Source organism: Phasianus colchicus, chromosome 7, assembly GCF_987193195.1.
Source record: "Phasianus colchicus chromosome 7, bPhaCol1.hap1.1, whole genome shotgun sequence".
NCBI classification, from domain to species: Eukaryota; Metazoa; Chordata; class Aves; order Galliformes; family Phasianidae; genus Phasianus; species Phasianus colchicus.
The window spans coordinates 29,327,607-29,347,371 of record NC_143442.1 but is presented as its reverse complement, the minus strand read 5'-3'; the positions used below and the strand labels follow the sequence as shown (position 1 = coordinate 29,347,371).

The 19,765-nt window shown below is 43.1% G+C and overlaps 1 protein-coding gene across 10 annotated transcripts in view; it reads left to right on the top strand.

Annotated features, from left to right (window-relative positions):
* MYO1B (myosin IB) overlaps positions 1–19,765 on the top strand; it is a 166,508-nt gene that overhangs the window by 79,752 nt on the left and 66,991 nt on the right. For 9 of the 10 annotated variants that reach the window (XM_090144302.1, XM_090144299.1, XM_090144297.1 and 6 more), the window contains 2 exons: positions 4,237–4,377; positions 16,422–16,537. In XM_090144302.1, the coding sequence (XP_090000428.1) occupies positions 4,237–4,377; positions 16,422–16,537 (257 nt within the window). Of the gene's footprint in view, positions 1–1,702; positions 1,795–4,236; positions 4,378–16,421; positions 16,538–19,765 lie in introns of those variants that run through there. The other variant, XM_090144305.1, reaches the window with a different exon arrangement.

Here is a 19,765-nt window from a genome sequence, read left to right as displayed (position 1 = left end):
TGGAATCAAGATCTTCCGATGTGTTGATGTCAGGAAATGTAGCTTTATTTTTTTTCTCTTATTATTAAAATATAAGATTTCACAGTTCCTCTGCTTGTGATAGTTTTTGTGGGAGGAAAATTGTGCCCTGTTGTAATGCCACAGAAAACCTTGCAAGCCCCTCTGCTGCCAGTGGTAATCCTGGTGCAGCAAGTGCAAACTTGTGCTGAGTGAGGGCTGCCTGGCTGCAGTTGTTCTTGTTCCCCCATATGAGGACGGTGTGGAAAAACCTGGACAATTCCATAGTGTGCTCTATGCCAATAATGTGGCATTACTTCATTTCCCCTTAGAGGAATGTGAATGTAGTTGTACAAGGCTTGGGGGTTTGCCTGTTCTCTGTATCATCTCCTATTTATAGCTGCCATTAGTTCTCATTTCAGATGGGCTGATGATAAGACTGCTGTGGCTCAGGAGTTTTCAATTTGCCATCTTTGAGGCCAAGAGGGACAGGAAGGATGAGATCCAGCTGGCCTCACTGGGTGTGAGTGCAGGATGAACTCCCAGGCCCTACAAGCAATAGATACCAAAAGCCTATGTCTAACAGTGCGTGGATAAAAGCGTGTTATGGGTATAGCATGCCCAGCCCTTCTCCTGCACAGCAAGTTGTGTCCAACATAAAATAGGTCAAGCTGTGAGGGATTACTGAACAAGCTTTTTTTTTTTTTTTTTTTTTTTTTAAATTCCCTGAGAATGGAAAAGTGTTGAAACTTTCTCACTTCATTGAGTTAAGGCCTAGACGCAAAACCAGAGCGAGGAGGAAGAGATTTGGCAAATGGATGGAGGAAAGAGAGATGTTCTGAAACGCTGCCAATGTGTGCTTTGGGGATAAGGAAGGTAAATTTGGAAGATTTTAAGTGGGTGTGGTAGGGCTCAGGAAACGTTTGATGAAGAATCTAAGTTTAAGACTGTGTTAGATGGGTTTTGCTTTTATGCTGAGGTAATTGGTTGCCATATTAAAAATTCAGTGACTGGCAGCTGTAATCTTTTGTACAGTGTTGTTGTTTTTTCTTGATGTCAACAAAATGACACGTTGTAGTCACAAAAGCAGTGCATTATTTAAATCAATGGATAATTTTCAGTTTGAAATTCTGGCCCAGTTCACATAGAGCCTCACTTCCGCCCCACAAAAAAATCTCCCTTTCGAGAGCCTTCCTAGGAAAATAACTGAACATACAATCACAATGCTTCATGTTGGAAGGGACCTGTAAGATCATCAGGTTCCAACCCCCCTCCTACAGACAGGGGCACCTCTCTCTGGACCAGGTTGCTCACAGCCCCGTGCAGCCAGACCTTGGATGCTTCCAGGGAGGGGGCATCCACAGCCTCTCTGGGCAACCTGTTCCAGTGTCTCACCACCCTTGCAGTAAAGAATGTCTTCCTAATATCTAGTCTAAACCTTTCCTCTTCCAGTTTAAAATCATTTCCCCTTGTCCTTTTGCAGCATGCCCTTATGTATAAAAAGCCTCTCCCCAGCTTTCCTGTAGGGCCTGTTCAGGTGGGGTGTCTTTGTTTTAAAGGATGTAAGCCATTCTGACTCTTTCCTCTAACCTCATTTCCTGTCTGCTGGTGCTCCCCAACCAGCACAGCTGTGGTTTTAATTGTTTCTGGTCTCTGAGCCACTGAGAACACATTTTGGTCCCAGCCCTCTCATCGTCCTGGTTATATGAACATCATTCCTGAGAAACTGTGAAAGGATGCCAGAATGTGTATGGAGGAAGGAGCAGGTTGCTTTGGTGTGCAGTTCTCCAAACTGTGGTGAGCAAGCTCACCGGGACTGATGAGGAAAGATTTCTATAAATACTTGGGTGTGGATTTGGATTGAGTTTCTGAGCTTGGTGACGTACAGCTAAAAAGTCTTGATGAAAGTTTCATCTTGCAGTTCCAGCAAGGTTTTTTATGTATAGTTGTATATATGCTTTTTGAAGTTCTGTGTAGCGTGTCAACTTTTTGAGTTTTCTTAGAGCTACTTTTAAAATTAGCGTTTTGTGTTTTGAGGGTGTTATATACATAGATTTTCTCCAATTGATTAATTGCTTCTAGTAAGTTAAATTATTTATCGCATTCAATCTTAGTATGTTTCATGTAAATTCAGACATTACTGTTGGCTGTCCTTGACAGTCCTGAAACACTGATGGCTGATTTTAGCGATATTATGCAGAACTTGAGCCACTATGCAATTCAAATGTTTTTGAGGCTTCACTGTTTAACGGGATATCTGTAGGTATATTGTCTGTTTTTGATCACCTATGCTTGTAATATTTTCTGGCAGTCAGTGAAATAGTTTTACTGTAGCATGATATTAAATGATTGGGGAAAAAAAAAATACCCAGCAAGATGAAAATAAGCCTTTGACTGTAAAACTGAAATTCTTAAATGCGTAGGTAAGTTCATGTTTGTATACAAATTTCTCATCCGGCTTTTAGAAGTAGATAGAGTGTCTTTGTGCATCTGAGGTCGGGAATACGCAAGCGTTCCTGATGGGTTTGGCTGCTCTGGTCTTGAAATTCCCAAGCAGTGATGCATAAAGTGTGGTAGGTGGTACATCATTTCACAATGGTAGATGAGGTATGCTATTTAGAAGTGTAATTTTAGGTTGCAATTGCCCATATTAGGACTTCTTTTTTTTTTTTTTTGGCTACAAACCCATTATTTAATAAGTTCCATACTCAAGGACTTTCTTTTTTTTCAGCCTTCAAAAATTATTTGGACTTTAGTTGTTGCTCTATGGAAAGTTATGGGGTCACAGAAACAAGACTGGTAGTGTAAAGAATTCGTCTTAATGGGATGCAGAAATTGAAGCAATACCTCTGGAAAGATTTTGTGAATGTTTAAGATATTTTGGGGGCTTCAGAGAGGTGAACTTTTAAGAACAAAAGCCTTTTTCTCTTTAAAAAAATATATATATTTATCCAACGCTTATGTTTAAAACAACTGCTTTTTTGTTTGTTTAGCAGAGTTGACTCAGCTTTGGTTGGTTACCATAGTTCATCACTGTTTTTGCTTTTCCATGTGAATTTCTAGCAATTCCCAGGCTTGGTTCAGGTTGGGGCCCTTGTTGTAGTGATTCCCGTAGCTGCCTGGGGAGCTGTGCTTCTCTTTGCTGAATTTGGAAAAACATCAAACGTGACTTAAGCCCTGATCTGATGTCCCTCAAATGTCACTCACTGCTCAAAAATCAAACGGCATGTAGTGGTTGTGGACACAAGCAAGAGTTAAAAGGCTACACTTGTTTTAGATTAGCTGTCGAATGGGTTAGCTTCAATGGTGAGCTAAGACTGATTGTATGAGGCACTAACTGCTGAAAGACATTTTGGAAACTGAGAAAAAAAGAACTTAAAATATGCTGCCTTGGTGTGGGGAGCAAGGACAAATTGGTAGTCTTCAATAGCTGAGAGTTTACAGCTGACAGGGGAAGTTCCATTGCTGTTTTGTGTCACTGTAGCTGTGCAGTAGTGGGTTCCTGCTTTGTGTTGTCAGCAGAGCTGTTCCTGCTGCAGTGTTCATTCCCAAGCATCACCATGATGCCTGAAATTGGTGACTGGGTGCTTGGAGCTCTCAAGAGGGCTCGGTGAATCTTCTTTAGCAGTTAGATGGGAGGGATAAGCACGTGGAAGGATCAAATAGATATTGAGTTCTGGCCTCACTTCGACTTCTTCATCTGAATTACTTTATCAGCACTGGTTACTTTAATCTTGGCTCCCTGTTTTATCCCCGCTTCTGCCTTTTGCCACTCCAATTATGTAGATGTAGCCTCTTCTCATCAGCTGCCTTGTTGCATGCTAAGCAATAAAATTACAAATAAATATGTAACTTCATCAAGTCTGGTTAGAAAATGAAATAATTTGATAGCCTCAGGTAACCAAGAGCAGCACTGTAATGAATTATATGCACTCTGGAGTACATTGTTCATGATTTCAGATAAAACAGTGGGGTTTCGAGCAAATTCAACTGCTTGGTTTCTGCTTGAAAGATGTTTGGGTTGGAGAAATGCGGGTAAGGTGAGAAGGAAATTCAGATCAGGATATGGACCTATCTGAGCTTTAATTTGAGGCACTGTAGGTAAACAATTTAAAGAAGTCTCATTTGATGGGGTTTTTGTTTGTGAACCTTAGATAGTATTGCTGGTTAACACCTATGAAAAATTAGAATAATTAGAATAACTTTGAGCTAACTTTGCTCTTCTTCCTTTCTTTGCAGGAGGAAATGGCCAAAATGGAGGTCAAGACGTCACTTTTAGATGACATGATAGGGGTGGGAGATATGGTTCTTTTAGAGCCGCTGAATGAAGATTCATTCATCAATAATCTGAAAAAGCGCTTTGATCACAATGAAGTATATGTGAGTATATGTCAACAAATAGCATCCTCTGGGGACCTGTGTTGTCATTCTTGAAATATATGTGTATTTACAAGGATGTGGATAGACTGAATACCTGTACATAGACGGTTGCACTGGGGACAGTTTTACCTTTCTTTAATAAAATAAAACAACAACAACAACAACAAGAAAAAACTAAATTTGTCTCAGAACTCTTCCGAGAGCTGTAGACCTTTCCATAGTGGACTACCTGCATTTCAATTTTTCCACCTGGTATGATTTTCCTTTTTGTTTTTCCCTTTTGTGCAACGTGTCTCCAGTTTTCGTAAGAAACTGTTCTGTTTCTTACAATGTTACTGTTGGTAACGTTGATTTTGATACTGCTTTTGTCAAAGGAGGGTGAAGTTGCAAATAAGCAACAGGTAAGGTACCTCCAGGACGTTAGAGCAGGCTGATGTACAAACAGTGTGTGTCTGAAGTGTGCTAGGGCTGCTTTCAGTGGTGCCTGTTGCCTGTAAATTGCTGGAAAAAAAAAAGTTGTGTACCTTAGAATGGCTTGATTTTAAGCTTGGGTATACATGGGAGTAATCATCAAAATCTTCAGTATGTTAATATCAGAATGCTGATCAGTAGGAGAGAGTTTGTGAACTGACAGCTGAAGCACAGGCTGGGAATGAAGGGGCAAATTGTGGTTCCAATTAAGCCTTTCATTTCCTGCTTCATCTCTTTGTTCCATTTTTGTTAAAATGTGCATGGTGTTGCGAAGGCTGTAGGAACTTAATGATCTGTAGTAATTTGCAAGACCTCTGGTGAAAGATAAGTCTTTCAAGAGTGAAGCTGAAATGTTTAAGCCAAAATAGAGCTATGAGCTGCAAGCAATTGTCTGCAGCTTATTACAATCAAATAGATGTGCTCTGTATTTAATTATACCCCCACTTTAATTTTTAGTGTGACTATATTTTTCCCCCTTGCTAAGCATTTAAATCTTCATGGTTTCATTATGCTTTTTCCTTTCCATCCTCCAGCATCGGAGGATCTGTATTGTTTTTATGTTTGCTTCCTCTATTCCTTTTTGGTTTTATTTTATTATAGTCTGTGCTTTTGTACCTCTGTTTTTCATTCTTTGCTGCATCTTTATTCCAACATAACTTTCCTACTCAACCTCGCCTGTTCTTTTCTCTCTACAGAAGCATTAGCCTAGCAAAATACAGTTGCATCTATCTGCTTTTGTTTCACCTCCATCTGCTCACTTTTTGTGCTTGTACTGGCAGTTTAATTTAACTAGAAAATGAAAGTAAGATGAGGATTCTCAGGAACCATACAAACCTTGTTAGCGAAGAACCCGAAGCTCATCTGTGTTTACAGAAAGAGAGATTTCTTCCAAAATGGTTAAAGAATTCTCCCTGGTGACTTGAGAGTTACATTTCCAAAAATTTCTCTCTTCTTTTCCCTGAAGACGCTCCCTGTTCCCTTTGCTAAGCCTTAGGTGCCAATGCAGGCAGGTAGCAGTTGGATTCCTCTTTGCTGCTCTTCCATCCAGCTCCCTACAAGTCCTGCTGTGGCTGCCTCTTCTGGGATGCAGGATTTCATCCAGTCCGTGGCTTGTGTAACTGACCTGAATATTAGGGTTAGCAGTGCATTCCTAATACCTACACTAAAAATGGGGGATACTGAATGATTTCATTCTGCTTTAGCTCAAGAATATATGAAGGAAAAGAGAAGGGAGATGTTTGCCTAAAGACTGAGCATAGAAGTCCTACCTTGCCTATCTTTGGGTCCTATTTGGAAGTTTGACCTAAAGCACTGAGGACAGAAACCTGTTTGGTGAGGATACCCCAGCCTGTGCAGTCTGTTAATGAGGATTGCCATAAACCACATGGCAGTGGATTGCTCAAGACGTTTCGTGTAAACTGCTATGGACCGCAACGTATTTATCTGTAATTTTTTTATACTTTAGGGCAGAAATAAATCAGCTTGACTGACAATTGGGTAATCTGTTTTATTTTTATCACCTATTACATGCTAGCTGACAACAGTCTTCAAGCAGTTCTGCGAGGCAGTGACAGTGGAACCTGTGTTTCCTTCAGTCTCCCACTCTGGTACTGAAGTGCAATGTAATTAGCTGCATTATGTGCTTTGGCAGGTGATACAGGGTGTCACTTTTCTCCAGCAGTGTAGGCTCCTTTGCCTTGCAGGTGGGAAAGAGTAACACTTAAAGGAGCTCTGTCGGGAAGCTTGAACTGTTGCCAAAAACAAAGGATTTTGTGCGTGTGTGTAGCTGAATTATAGTTTGTTGCGAATGCAGCATGTTGCAGTGTCATTTGCCCTTTTTATCTCCGGATTTGTTTGATAGTGTGACAGTTTTTTAAGGTCTTAGAGATACTGTTTGTGAATCCGTGCTGTAAAGGCAGAATGTTGCAGATCTCTTCAACTATTAGAGCTTTTGGTATGTTAGTGATGGAAGGCATCGCTATTCGCATCCATGCCACATGCTGCTACCATGTAGAAAAGTTATGCATGGCTTTGCTTCCCAAACCACTCGGGGAATAATATCTTCATTCCACATCAGTTGAATGCCCTGCAAATCTCTTACCACGATTGCTGTCTGAAGTACAGAGCAGTTAGGAAGGCTCTCGCTGCATTAGCCAGGCATTACTTTTCAAACTTTTCTCTCCCTTTCCCTTATCGCCAGCCACTCTCCTCTTCCCAAGCCTCACTCATGGAAGCCACACTTTGCATTTCTGTTTTTAGACTTAGAAGAGCACAACGGAGCCTTTGTTCCATCTGGAAGCAATGTTTGCTTTGCCATGTAAAGTCTGTAGTTTGCATGCTCTCCTGGAGAAGCTGAGATAAACTGATACAGGACTGCTGTCGGTGCTCCGCAAAGACTGCAGGTTTTCTCAGTCCTAACAAGCTACAGAAGTTGGCCCCTCAGATCCATTTGGAGAGCAACAGTTTGAGCCTTTGGGATTGTAAGGTCACCTCTTATGTCATTACCCAGTTGTAGGCATTACCAAAAATGGTGTCCAAGTTTAAAAAAATGAAGTCAAATAGAAGCTATATGAGTGGACTGAAATGTTTCTACAGCATCTGACCGTAGCTTTTGCAGCATCAGGTTTTAAGCAGTTTTCTATGAATCAATAGCTGTGTCTGTGCTGCATATGTTAGTTTTAAAACCAAGCTGCAGTTATAAACCTTCAAAGGGGTTTGTTGTGGGGAAAGAGACCTGTAATGTGAGTAGTTTTGAAAAAGCTTTAAAGTTGGCCAGACATGGCATAATCGTGTTAGCCAGCCCTATAGATGGATGCGAGTCAGATCACTCCCTCCATGAACAGTGCCAGATCTCTCTCCATAGCCAAAGATGACAAGATAAACGGGCTCATTCCAGCAGAAAACAATACAATTTTTGTCTTTCCTAGTCTCTGTCATGGTAGTTACATTTGACGCTGAATTTTTAATGTTGGAAATCCTAGTGCCAAGTCTTCTCTGCAACAGCTCCCCTTGCAAGAGCTGGATCAGACCTGGATTCCCAATGGTCCTCTTTTCAAACTGAGCATGACCACTCTGAGCTCCTTCAAAAGGAACCGGTGCTTCAAAGTTGTCATGTGCAAACAAGGAAAAAGGTGTACTCCAACCAGTCAGAGAACGGCCTACAATGTGATTGTCTGTTGTTCGTTTTTAAGTGTATTTGATGGAAAGTTTAATGGACTTGGGTGTTAGGTTGCATACTGGGCTGGAGGCCGTGCCTGTAAAAATAAACATGAAGGCTGGTGAAGCTGGAGCTGGGCCAATTATTCTCCCGAAGACCATCAGATTCAGCTGTAATCTCGTGCTTTGGAGGAAGGGCTTGTTGGGTAATGAATGTGTTAATTGGGAATGGGAATTTTGGAGTTTAGTCATGTCTGGAAATGCCTGGTGTGTGTCTGACCAAGAAAAATCTCATTAAAAAGCTGCAATAGTCTGTGATGTTATTTTTGCAGTTCTTAAACCTTTTATTGATAAAATCACTTTCTGTTCTGTAAGTATGAGTAACAAAGGGAGAGTTTCTTTAACTTAAAGTAAAATGTGATTCATGACCAATACAGCTAGCACACAGAATGTTGATTATTTGGAGGTCACAGGGAGCAGCTTGTGTGGTTAAAATGTGTGACCAAGAGACCGCATATTAACTTTCAAATACCTTCATAAAATTCAGCTTTTATACCGTGGATGAATTTTGACTCATTCTGCTACACCTTCTCCCTGAACTTTTTATTTTTGCACTGATTTGACTGAAATGTGATCAGCCCATCCAGCCCAGCTGTTCTTTTTCTTTTATACTTTGGAACGCTGACAAATGAGGAAGAGGGCTGGCATCTGTCTGTGTGTGGATTCCCAGTGATAGTGGAGAACTGGGATAAACTGAGGCATATATATTGCTCCACAACTGATTTTCCTACTGGATGGGTTGTGTTGGAGGAGCAGTCTGGAGGGACTGGTGCTGCGTGGGCATATCGGCAGCCTTTAGGGCCAGACGCCGCTCTGTTCTGCTGCCCTGCACATTTTTCCCCACAGTTATGTTGTTTCTTGAAGCCTTCCCAGAGAAGCAGAGGTCAACATTTTGTTCATGACAACAAAATGTTTGTTTGCTTTTTGTTCTTGTAGCATAACAGAATCTTTCTCTGATGTCAGCGTTTAATTTGTATTTTCTGCACGTGGAGTTTGTGGGCTGCTTTGGGCAAGAACACTCTTATGGTACTGAACACATGTTGTTTTATTACTGAGCTATTAAATATTTGGCATTCCAGTATAATAACTCAGTGCTTGCTGCTTGAGGTAGCATCCTTGTGGCTGCCTTTGGTTGGCTGGCCTTGCAGTGCGCTTGTGTTGCAGGCTGGGGGGCTTCCTGGGGATGCTGATTAGGTGTTTTGGGGGTACCCTTGTTGTTTCTGGTTTGACTTTACTCAGCTGTGTGTGTTATTGATTTGCTCCTTTTTCCGTGATCCTGCTGCACCCATGTCTGATCTTCCAGTTATTATGCTGGGAAGAAGAGGGTGGAAGATATAAATACATGAATGAGACCAACTGAATTGGCCTTGCACGATCATACCCCGCCATGAAACTTCACAGGTGGTGTGAATAGAAGAGTTTTGTGGTATTGAGATATATAAATGCAGGTTGCTGGGAAATTTTTAATTGTAATATGGTCATAGCACTGGTTGAAGTTCAGTTTTATTCTCAATGTCATCGCTGTCTGAATTAGGTCAGCATAATTGCACTGGGCTTTACAGGTTGTTTTTGAGGCTGGCTGGGGCCCTTGATCAGGTTTTCATACAGGTTTGGAAGTGTTGTCTGAGGGGGGAGAAGGGACACCCACAGAGCATAGGGCCAGAGCTGGGGAGTGAATTGCTGAGAAAGGGCAGGGGATGAGAGCAGATGTCTGGTGTGAACCAAACCCATTCCTCATCAGCCTCCTTATGAAGAAAGCCTTGTAGAGCTGAGCAGCGCTCAACAGCCACAGCAGTTCTCAGTCCTGCTGACTGTGCTCCCCCACACCTCCTGCTCTCCTCCCACAGGGATGACTCTGCTGCTGCCAGTGATTTCTCCCTCCACAGTTTCCCTTGTTGAGGAAAGCCACTCACCTGCAGCAGTAATACTGTTGCAGCTGCCACAGGTGAGAACCTTGAGTCTTCAGGTGTGAAGAAGGGCTTGTGTGCTCCAGGCACGTCTTTTTCCAGCCATATCTGGCGTAATGAAAAATATTCTGCCTCCCTCTGAATCTTTCTTTGCATGTTATCTGGTCAGACTTCCCCTTGGTCCCTCCACATCAGCACACCTGATAAGCAAATGTGATCACTCAGCAGGCCAAGGTGTCAGCAACCAGCAGGTGGGTTGCTTTGAGCCCTGGGGTGTCCAGCAGCAGGAGAGCTGCTTGTCTCAAGGCATAGCTTTATTTCCTTTCCTCTCTGTATGCCATCCCCAATGCTAAACATGGCAATGGAAGCATAGGGCTCTATGCAATAGCTGCTTAAAGAAGTAAAGAAAACATTAAAAATCAGGTGGATGTGGTGGGCTGTGTGTAAGGCTCTTCTTCCCTACACAGTGCTTGCTGCTTTGGTGTGGCTCTTTGAAAAAAGAGAGAAGGCGGTATGGGAAACGTGTCCCATAGGGCCCCAGCAACTTCTGCAGCGTTGACTCTGCCCCAAAACCTTGTTCCTTCACAGAGGCGATGATGACACGTTGGACATTTACCAGTGGTTTTGGTGCATTTTGTTTGATATAAAGACACAAAAGACTAATGAAAGATTGGCACAGACAGAGAGAGCAGCAAAAACATCCGAGTGTTGTAAAGCCATGGTCCTCACACTCAGCACATAGGCCAGCCCTGGCTGCAGCCTGCTGGGAGACTTTCCTTCCCCATTTTTTATCCATACAGATATGTTTTATCTATACAGAAATTATGGAGTCAAAGCACTCCATTAAGGCACGTGTCCCCTCTTTAATGTTTTCTGCTATTGTTTCTTGTTCGCATTGAGACGGGTTTTCTTGGCACAGGCGCTATCCAGTCCCCAGTTGCAGTTGCTTATAAAAACAAGTCTTTATCTTTTCCAAAGCTAGCGAGCACTGACGTTGCAGGGTACTTAAATGCTGTCCTTAAAATTGCTCATGTCTGCCTTGGGTTGACTTCCTCATCGCCTACTTTACAGGTTTTGCCTATCATTGCGTCCTCTGCAGGGATCCTCTGAGAGGAGTCAGCATTCAGAGTCGGAGAGGTGGGGGATTGAGGTGATTAATCATCTTCATTAGTAATACCATTGAGCTCTGTCAGGATGATCGTGAGGTTAGCAGTAATACTCAGTGAGCAGTGAAGTCTGTGCCCTCCAGAAATTTAGAAGAGAAACCTGATAATCTGTACACACGCATCCTCTTTAAGTACTTGCTGCAGCATGTTATGCTCGAGCACCTTTCTCTGCTGAATGCTCCGTTGTTACTTTAGGGCTCTAAAATGATTGCTTTGTGATTAAGGGCTTGATCCTGGCTGCTGCAGGTTACTGCAGCCTGTTGAAGCTGTTTGCACAGCAGCTTGCAGGACCCAGCCTTGTGCCGAAGAGGATCTTGCTATCCTTTTTGACACGGGCTGCTGTGTTGTGGTTGGTTGCTTTGGGATGTATGCTATTCTGCCTTCTTGGTACCTGCTTGAGCTTTGTTTCTTGAGTCATTACCACAGCCACAATGTATGCGGTGCTCGACAAAGATGTACACTAACAATGTTACAACATACAGCCCGTTTCTGGGCCTGAAGTGCTGTGCTGAGAAGGAGGGTGGTCATGGGGCAGAATGTTTAATCAGCTGGGGATAAGTAGTGTTTGTTCAGAAATCCAGCACTGTGTTTCTTCACTTATACAAAGAGAATTAGAAATGACTAAGCTAGAGTGAGATATATTCAGGAGAGAAGGGGAACTTCAGAGGGCTCTCTCTATATAGAGAGTAAGACCAAATATATCAGTTTGGTTTAGAAGTTCAGGTTACCGCAGACCAGACGTGCAAAAAGTGAATTTTTAGCACTGGCTTCCCTTGCAATTAGGTATGTGGTAAAGTACTTCCTTATCTGCAGCGCCTCACTGGTCACCACAGCTGCTTCAGAATTCAGCAGGAGCTTTGGGAAATGCTCTATTTACTGGGAAAAGCCAATTTTCCAATTGCAGAATTGCAGGCTCCAATTGCAGAAATTCCTTTTGCTAACTGAGGATTAGTGCACGTGTCACAATAATAATAATAATTAAAAAATCAGTACTGCCCCAGTATTTCATTCTGGATTCTCTCCAACAAAACCTGGTCACACTTGTCTTTGATCTTTCTTCAACATTTCTCTTTTCAGTCGCTTGTCTTAGTGATCTGAAGCTGTCAAAATCTCAGGAACTCAGTTCACATGAGCCTAATCAGTGCTGAAGAAATGCACACTGTGTGTATCTGGACTATTAAAATTGGCCTGCGTGTCTGGAAGGGGCTGTATCCCCACTAGCAATGTTACTTCATGAGAACTTTGTTTTCTGTTTGTGTGCTAAACATTAAAAAATACACAAATAAATAGAGTAGCCTTGTTGGACCTTGGGAATTTAGTCCCCTTTAGCACATTTGCAGAATCCTGTATCTGTTGTGCATTTTACAGCAGGAGGTGTTTTTGCAGCAACATCTTTTCCGGGACAATTGCAGGCTACCATGTGCAAGAGACTGTTTTGATGCTGTTGTTTGAGCTGCCATGTGTGATGTGAAGCAGTCACAGTTTTTAGTGAACAGGTACAGGCACATCGTGATTTTAAACTCTGCAGAAGGTTGCATTGTGCTGGGTGCTACAGGTCTACAGGAGGTTTCACAGATGCTGGAAAGGCAGCCTCTGCAGCTCCTGTTCTGCAGCCCTGACTACCGCTGGCAGTGTTCCCTGGCTTCTGCAGCTGCAGACTCCTCTCTTCTGGACCCTTGGGATATTCTAAGATTAACTCTGACAGAGGAAAAACAGCTTTGCTGATATACTGTAGTGGTAACTTCTTGCTGTAGGCTGCTATGTTTGCTTTCATTCCTCAGAGGAAAAAGTAGGCATCAAAGCATCTTACAACTTGCACCTCCAACATCTTGGAGGAGCAGCGTACTGAACATTGCTTCCTTTTCCCATTGGGTTGTAATTTAAAGTTTTCTTCTGCTTGGGCCTTAAGCCCATAAGTTCACAGAAAGGCGTTGCCTGTGTTTCTTTGTTGGAGGATGCAGAACGTGCTGCCTTTTGACCAGATTGAAATTCAGATTTCCACAGCTGCAGTGTTAGTGCTTGGCAGTGTAGTCATGCAGCGGAGCAGGTTCACTGATAGACTTCAAGTGAGAGTCGTAGCATCGTTAAGGTTGGAAAAGACCACTAAGATCATCTAGTCCAACCACCCAATGAGTCCTTTTGATCCAGGTTCGGGCTAAATGCACCAAGGAAGCAGACTTTGCCTCTGTGAGTCCTTGCAGGAAAGAAGAAGCTCAGAGAAAGGAGTATAATCAAGATTCTCTTGTTAATGAAAATTGAGGAGACAGCAGATCTTGTCCAAACTCGCATAACGAGGCCACGGCAAAGCCAAGACAGAAATCAGATTTCCTGCCTGCGCTCTGTGCTGTCATCACAAGGCTGTTCCTCTGGGGTTAGATTTTTTCCTTCAACAGGGACGATGAAGGCTCTCTCAGTCCCTGGGGTGCTGCTGTATGTCTCCCACTACCCCTCAGCATAGTCCTTCCAGCACTGGAATGTTACTGTGCCTGTTGCTTGCTCAAGGGTTTAAGCCATTTAGTTTGTTTGTTTATCGTGGAGTTCTGGTGGGAAGGCAGATGTTATGTGGGAAAGCTATTTTCTGGATCTGTTTATCCCAGTTAGGCAGAATCTCACAGACCACCGCTAACAAGTAGTGGTGTCAGTTTTGAGATACTGGCATTCTAGAAGAGGGTGTATCAGCTCTCGTGAGCAGCTTTACAGCACAAGTGATGATTTCTTGGCATGCTGTGGGTTGGTGTTTAAAATGGGCATGTATACGGCTTTGTTTCTATATAGTCCTTTGACCTTTTGAAATATTGGTATTTTAGGAATTGAGCCGTATTCGTACATGTCTGACAATGGATAGCTGACTTGAATTCCCAAAATACATCGTCTGGGCAGTACTTAGCTATGATGAGATGCTTCTAAATAAATCTCATATGAACGCCTGTATTCAAATTTAAAAATGAAGCTTTTTACTTTCACCCATCTTTCTTTGCTTTGGCATGTCAGGGTACTTCAAGAATGCAGCAATCAAACTTTATGCTTTTATGGCAGCAGAACAGCTGGAAATGGCAGATCTTTGAGTTCAAGGGAATTGCTGTTTCAAAATATAATCTTTCAGATCTGGTCTGCACGTGTCTTCTGCTGGTACTTTCCAACATAGAGTTCAAAATGAGCTGAATTCACAGTTCACCAAGATTTGTGAGGAAGCGAGTTAGCATATTCATGTTCCATCAGGAAAGAGTCCATGCAATTGTGAAGACCTGAAAGCTACTTGTTTTGTGGTACCTGTTGTTTGTGCCAAGCATCTGTAGGCTGCAAATTGCTGGTGCTGTGTATGCTGAGAGAGCAGAGCAAACTCTGTAGAAAGCTCTTTTTGGGGTTTTCTTACAGCTCAGAGAAGGAGAGCAGACACAGGTGGAAACCGCTTTCCTTGTTAAGGGGAGGATGACCACAAAACTAGAACAACTTGCTGTTCGAAGGAAGTGTATCTAAGCACACATGGCAGCATGTCTTTGCAAGAAGCGAAAATCTTAGTTATTTTGCAAAGGCACTTTGTTACTGCATCAGCAGGCTGTGTTGGAGAGCCTTTGGGGTGCTTCCCTCATAGGCACACATGTGGTTGTCCCTCTTGTGAGCTGCAGTCTGGCCACCCTGATGCAAAGCACCCCAGGCTCCTTCCCCTCCCCTTGCTTTCCCTGGGCTCCTGGTCCAACCAGCTCGATCCGATTGGCTCTACTCTAGCTCAGATGCATGGGGGGAAGTATTTTGCAGAAGATTCCTGGCCAGTTCCAAAGGAGAGGAGAAACTATGTGATGTTTGGAAATGGTGAGCCTTGAGCCCAATTAGCGGGGTGTTATGCTTCATTGTAGCAGCAGTTGCATGATAAGCTGTCGGCAGTGGCTGCTTCTGTTTCATCCTTTGGGCTGTAGATGCCGTGAGGGTGAGCTGCTAGGCTCTGCAGCCTCGTGCTGCCTGCTCTGTTGCTGCACTTCAGGTTGTTCAATATTGGACAGAAGGTGCTTATTGGGCTCACAGCTTGTATGCATATGCATGCTGTGGAAGGTGGGAAGTCTCGCTCCCCTTGCTTTCTGCTTAGGGCCTGTTTTTTGTTTAGCATTTAGCAGAAAATGACTGAAGGTCAGATGGGAGGGGTTATAGCAGTCAGCCTTGTCGGTTTGTGGCTCCAGAGGCAGCTGCTGTACCTGCTGCTGAGTAACTCGGGCTCCCCTCTGCTCCCATTTAGCAAATGCTTACTGTAGCACTTTCCTCCAGGAAAAGCTGTGGGGATAAGTCCAAGTGGCAATCGTGAGGTGCTCAGGTGTTGCAGGGAAGGAGCCATTTAAACTCAAAGATCTATGTAAGAATTGTTGTTTTTCTTCAGCAGTTCCTCTCAGGGGTAATCCTAGTGGGAACCTGTGGTTTTTGTGTGCATTTGTCTCACCTCCAGGAAGCCCCGCTTATTAGAAAACCCATGTTTTGCCTGGTGTTCTTAATCATTTGATGGCTGGGGAAAGAGATACCAAATGCTTGGCTTTCACTTTGTGCTTGCTCAGTGCCTGCAGGCAGGATTGGAGGGGTTGTGGCACTTGCCGTGTGGATGCTAACCCACTGTCATTCCACTGGCTGCTGTGTGGGATCTGAAGGAAAACCAATGCATTACCCACACCATTTTCCTCCAGTAACAGCGACTGTGTTTAGCATCTGGAAACCAAAGCAACGCTTTGTGTCTGCTGGGGCACCATGGCAGGACTTCAACTGGTTTCAGCCTTGCCTTCAAATCTCTCAATTGACAGAACCCTATGAGAGGCTGTCAGCCTGCATATGTTTTCTCCCTGAGTGCAGGAAGGAGGGTGACCGCACACAGTGCTGCTTCTCTGCACTTCTGTACAGCTATGATCATGCTGCTTGCCATGCAGATGGAGTGGGTCCTTCATGAACATCTGTGTCCTTTCCCGTTTTCCTCCCCAACTGAGGGAGTCAGAGAAATATTTGTATGATAGGACTTTGTTTTAAAAACGTTCATGAGAGGCATTCCATTCTGCAGGAGTAGCTACTGGCATGTTCAATGAGACGTAGGAAGTGTTTCAGTGTGGATACATATTTATTCATTGTCACAACTGGGCTTTTTTCTTTCCTTCTTTTTTTGTAATTTTATACACATATATAAATATATACATAAATAATTTTGTTTGTTTCTTGTTTTTCCTTGCGTGTTAATACAAATACATGAAAACCAAAAGTATTTTAAAAAGAAAACTCCATGATGGTTTTTTTTTTTCCCATTGTTCTCCTTCAACAGACATACATCGGCAGCGTGGTGATATCAATAAACCCTTATAGACCTCTCCCCATTTATACTCCGGAGAAAGTTGAAGAGTACAGAAACCGGAATTTCTATGAACTCAGCCCTCACATGTAAGTACAGTGACAGCTTTCGTTTCGGGCTGCCCGTGAGCAGCTGGTACCAGCTGTTTTTCTCATCAAAAAGTCCATGCCCATTAAAGCAGTCCCCTCAGGATTAGTTCATATTAAAGAGAAGCCAAGAAGAGTTACACTTTGTATTTCGTGTATTTAGGCTCTGGTATGTGCACTTTGGAATGCTTTCCTGTAACTGCTACCAGTAGCCTTCATTGCTGCATTGTAGTCTGGTTTCGAGGAAATCTTCTTGATTGATGGGATCTGTAGGGAAACAAAAACTTGGTCCCCTGTGCTGGGTGGAGATGAGCCAATTCTGAGAGGGCGGCCACAGGGCCATCAATGTATCATGGGAATCTTAAGACTAAAATTCATTGTGTATATACAACACACAACATTGCAAAAAGTGATTTCTGTGTGATGTAAATTCCAGGTCTAAATGTAGGAATGGAAGGCTGGAAAGTAAGTATAATGTCGTATTCTGGTACTCCCTGTGCAGGAGTGCACACTGCAAAGAAGTCAGAGGCCTTGCATATGTCACTCACGGCTCCTTTTCGTGCTGGGAGCTGGCCCCACTGACCTGGCATGCCTCGAGTTATACAGGGCTGGTCTGATTTACTGAGAAGCCTGAATGTGTTTAGGCCCTGAGACTTTTATTACAGGTGTGAGTGGTGTGGCTGAGAATGAGGTGCCTTGTTTTCAGAGTGTGCAGATTGAGGTAATTGGTTTATCTCGTTAGGCACTGTAGCAGTGAGTTTGCAGCCCTCTGTTCCTCTCCTCTACACGACTCTGATTTAGGGAAGCACACCTGTGTTATGTCAGGCTGTCGCCCTGCTTTGCCATTACACATTCAGGAGGCTGTATGGAGTGATTTGCAATCAGATAAGTATCTAAGCATTGCCATAAACTCGGGCATCTTCCTCCAATGTTAGCTTCTACTTTAACAAGGAGTGGTGTGGAAATAAGTCTGGAACTTATTTTGTTCTGATTAACTTTTTTTTTTTTTTTGCCTTCATCTTTCACCTGTAGCTTTTCCAAATGTGTTGGCTGAAGTGCTGTCACACAGTTACACATATAAAGTGAGCTTCTGGCCCTTCTTGGTCTTCTTGGATCTGAACTCTCACCTTGTTCTGGTTTCCTTCAAGTTTTGTTTAGCAAGTGCAGTGGCTTGCTAAGTTAACGCAATTGCTTGCTAAAATAACTTTCTGCTCAGCTAAATCAGCTGTCATATGGTGGAGGATTTTGTAAATAAGACCTGTGAGTAACAGCTTGTCTGACATTCTGAAAGTTGGTTCTTGGTTACTTGTTGAATCAAGTAATACATTGATCTCTGTTTCTCCGTCTCTCCTGAGAGGTGGTCTTCCAGAATGAAATGACCATTTTGATCATTTTAATACATACTTTTTCAGTGTTCAATCCTATCACATGTACATTCAGCTTTGACTAGAGAAATATTTGCCTTTCAATGTTAAGATGGAAATGAGTTTCAAGGTGGTAAGGGGAGGTATCAGAAGGTTGGAGTAAGAGACTCGGGGAAAAGAAATGTGAAAGTGATCCGAGTAGAAAATTGTTTCATAAATGTCATTCATTGCTAATGACAGTAATTGCACAGTCAGGTTCATGTCTCAGAATGGGAACTTTATTTGGCATTGCTTCTGTATGATAGTTTTGTCTTTTACTGAACTATCCTTAAAAATACTGGATTAGGAAATAGCATTTCCTAATTCCACTTTATTTTGAAGACACAGTGTATCCATTTCATGTTTCTTTGGTTAAAAAGATCTTACCTTCTGGTAACCTTGCCTTCCTTCGCATCTGTCCGTGGTTGCAAAGGAGAGTAGTAGGATTAAGAGAACCCCATTTGTCTCTCCCAAAACTGGTAAACTGCTGCTCCCCAGGAACTGGCTCTGGGGTAGAGCCAGCATCGCCCCATCTTGGGGCCTGCAGCTGGAGTTAGGGCTGACAGATCCACATGTGGCAGGCTGCTGTTAAATGCAGGGCCCAGGCACAGCCCACGGCGCGCTTCCACGGAGGCCTTGCAGTTGTCCTCAAGGCTGTTTTTTTTTTTCTTTTTTTAGCAGCTCAGAAACTTAAATGAAGAGTTGTTGTGTGGCAGATTGCAATCTGTGGTGTTCCTTCTGATGTGGGGGGAGAAAACCCACACTGATTTGTCGAGATCTACATACTTATTTCTCTTTGATGTGCAAATCTCCATTGAGCTGTGGCCTTTACAGAAGACATGGTTGTGGGTAAGCCCACTGCACCATGTCAGGGGGCTTTGGGAAGAGGCTTCTGGTTCCTATGATGTAATCATAAGCAAACCAAAATTCTTGGTTATTCTTTAGGAAACTAACACATCTGACAGAGCAAATATGTTTATAAATGAAGTTATATTTAGTGTGTTTATTATTTTAGCATCTCCTTTGCACTAATTATCAACTGATTTGTTATGAGTGCTAGCTAGAAAAATGCAAATGATTTAATGCATAAAAATACCTTGCAGGGGTTTAGAATCGGTGAAATTCTTCTAGAAACCACTCTGCTGTGTGGCACCAAAACACTTAGAGACAGAGATTCACAGAATCATTCAAGTTGGGAGGGACCCTTAAAGGCCATCTAGTCCAACTCCCTGCAATGAATAATGACACCTATGGCTCGATCAGGGTGCTCAGCCTGACCCTGCATGTCACCAGGGAGGGCATCCACCACCTCTCTGGGCAGCCTGGCAGCTGGTTAGAAGAAAATGTGCTGTCGCTGGATGGCTCTTATTCTCCAAGGCCTGCTGTTTCAGAGAGAACCTCCAGGTCTGCATTTCCCAAGTTTTACACATCGGCGTTTCTGGAGCAGATGCTGAGGGCTGTTCTTGAGAACAAGGGCTCTGTAGGGGAGTTTCTGAGAAATGGGGATTATTAAATCACATTTTGCTCATTTTTGGGTAGTTTCATATGTCCTTCTCTGCTTTGAGGACATGCAAGCATCTGGATGTGATGGATTGGGATGGGGAGGGTGTGCGTGAGAAATCCTGCTGTCCCACTAAAATAGCTGACTGGATGAGAATGGGAAGGCTGAAGGCAAAGGAGGGAGCACCATCTAATGACACAAAGGAAATCCATACCTAGAGATTAATTTTTTTTCCCATACATAGCCACTGGAGAAACACAAAACCATGGGAGTGGAAATCACGTGTTTTCTTAACCTTAATGTGAAAGATGAGGGGAGTGTTTGCCT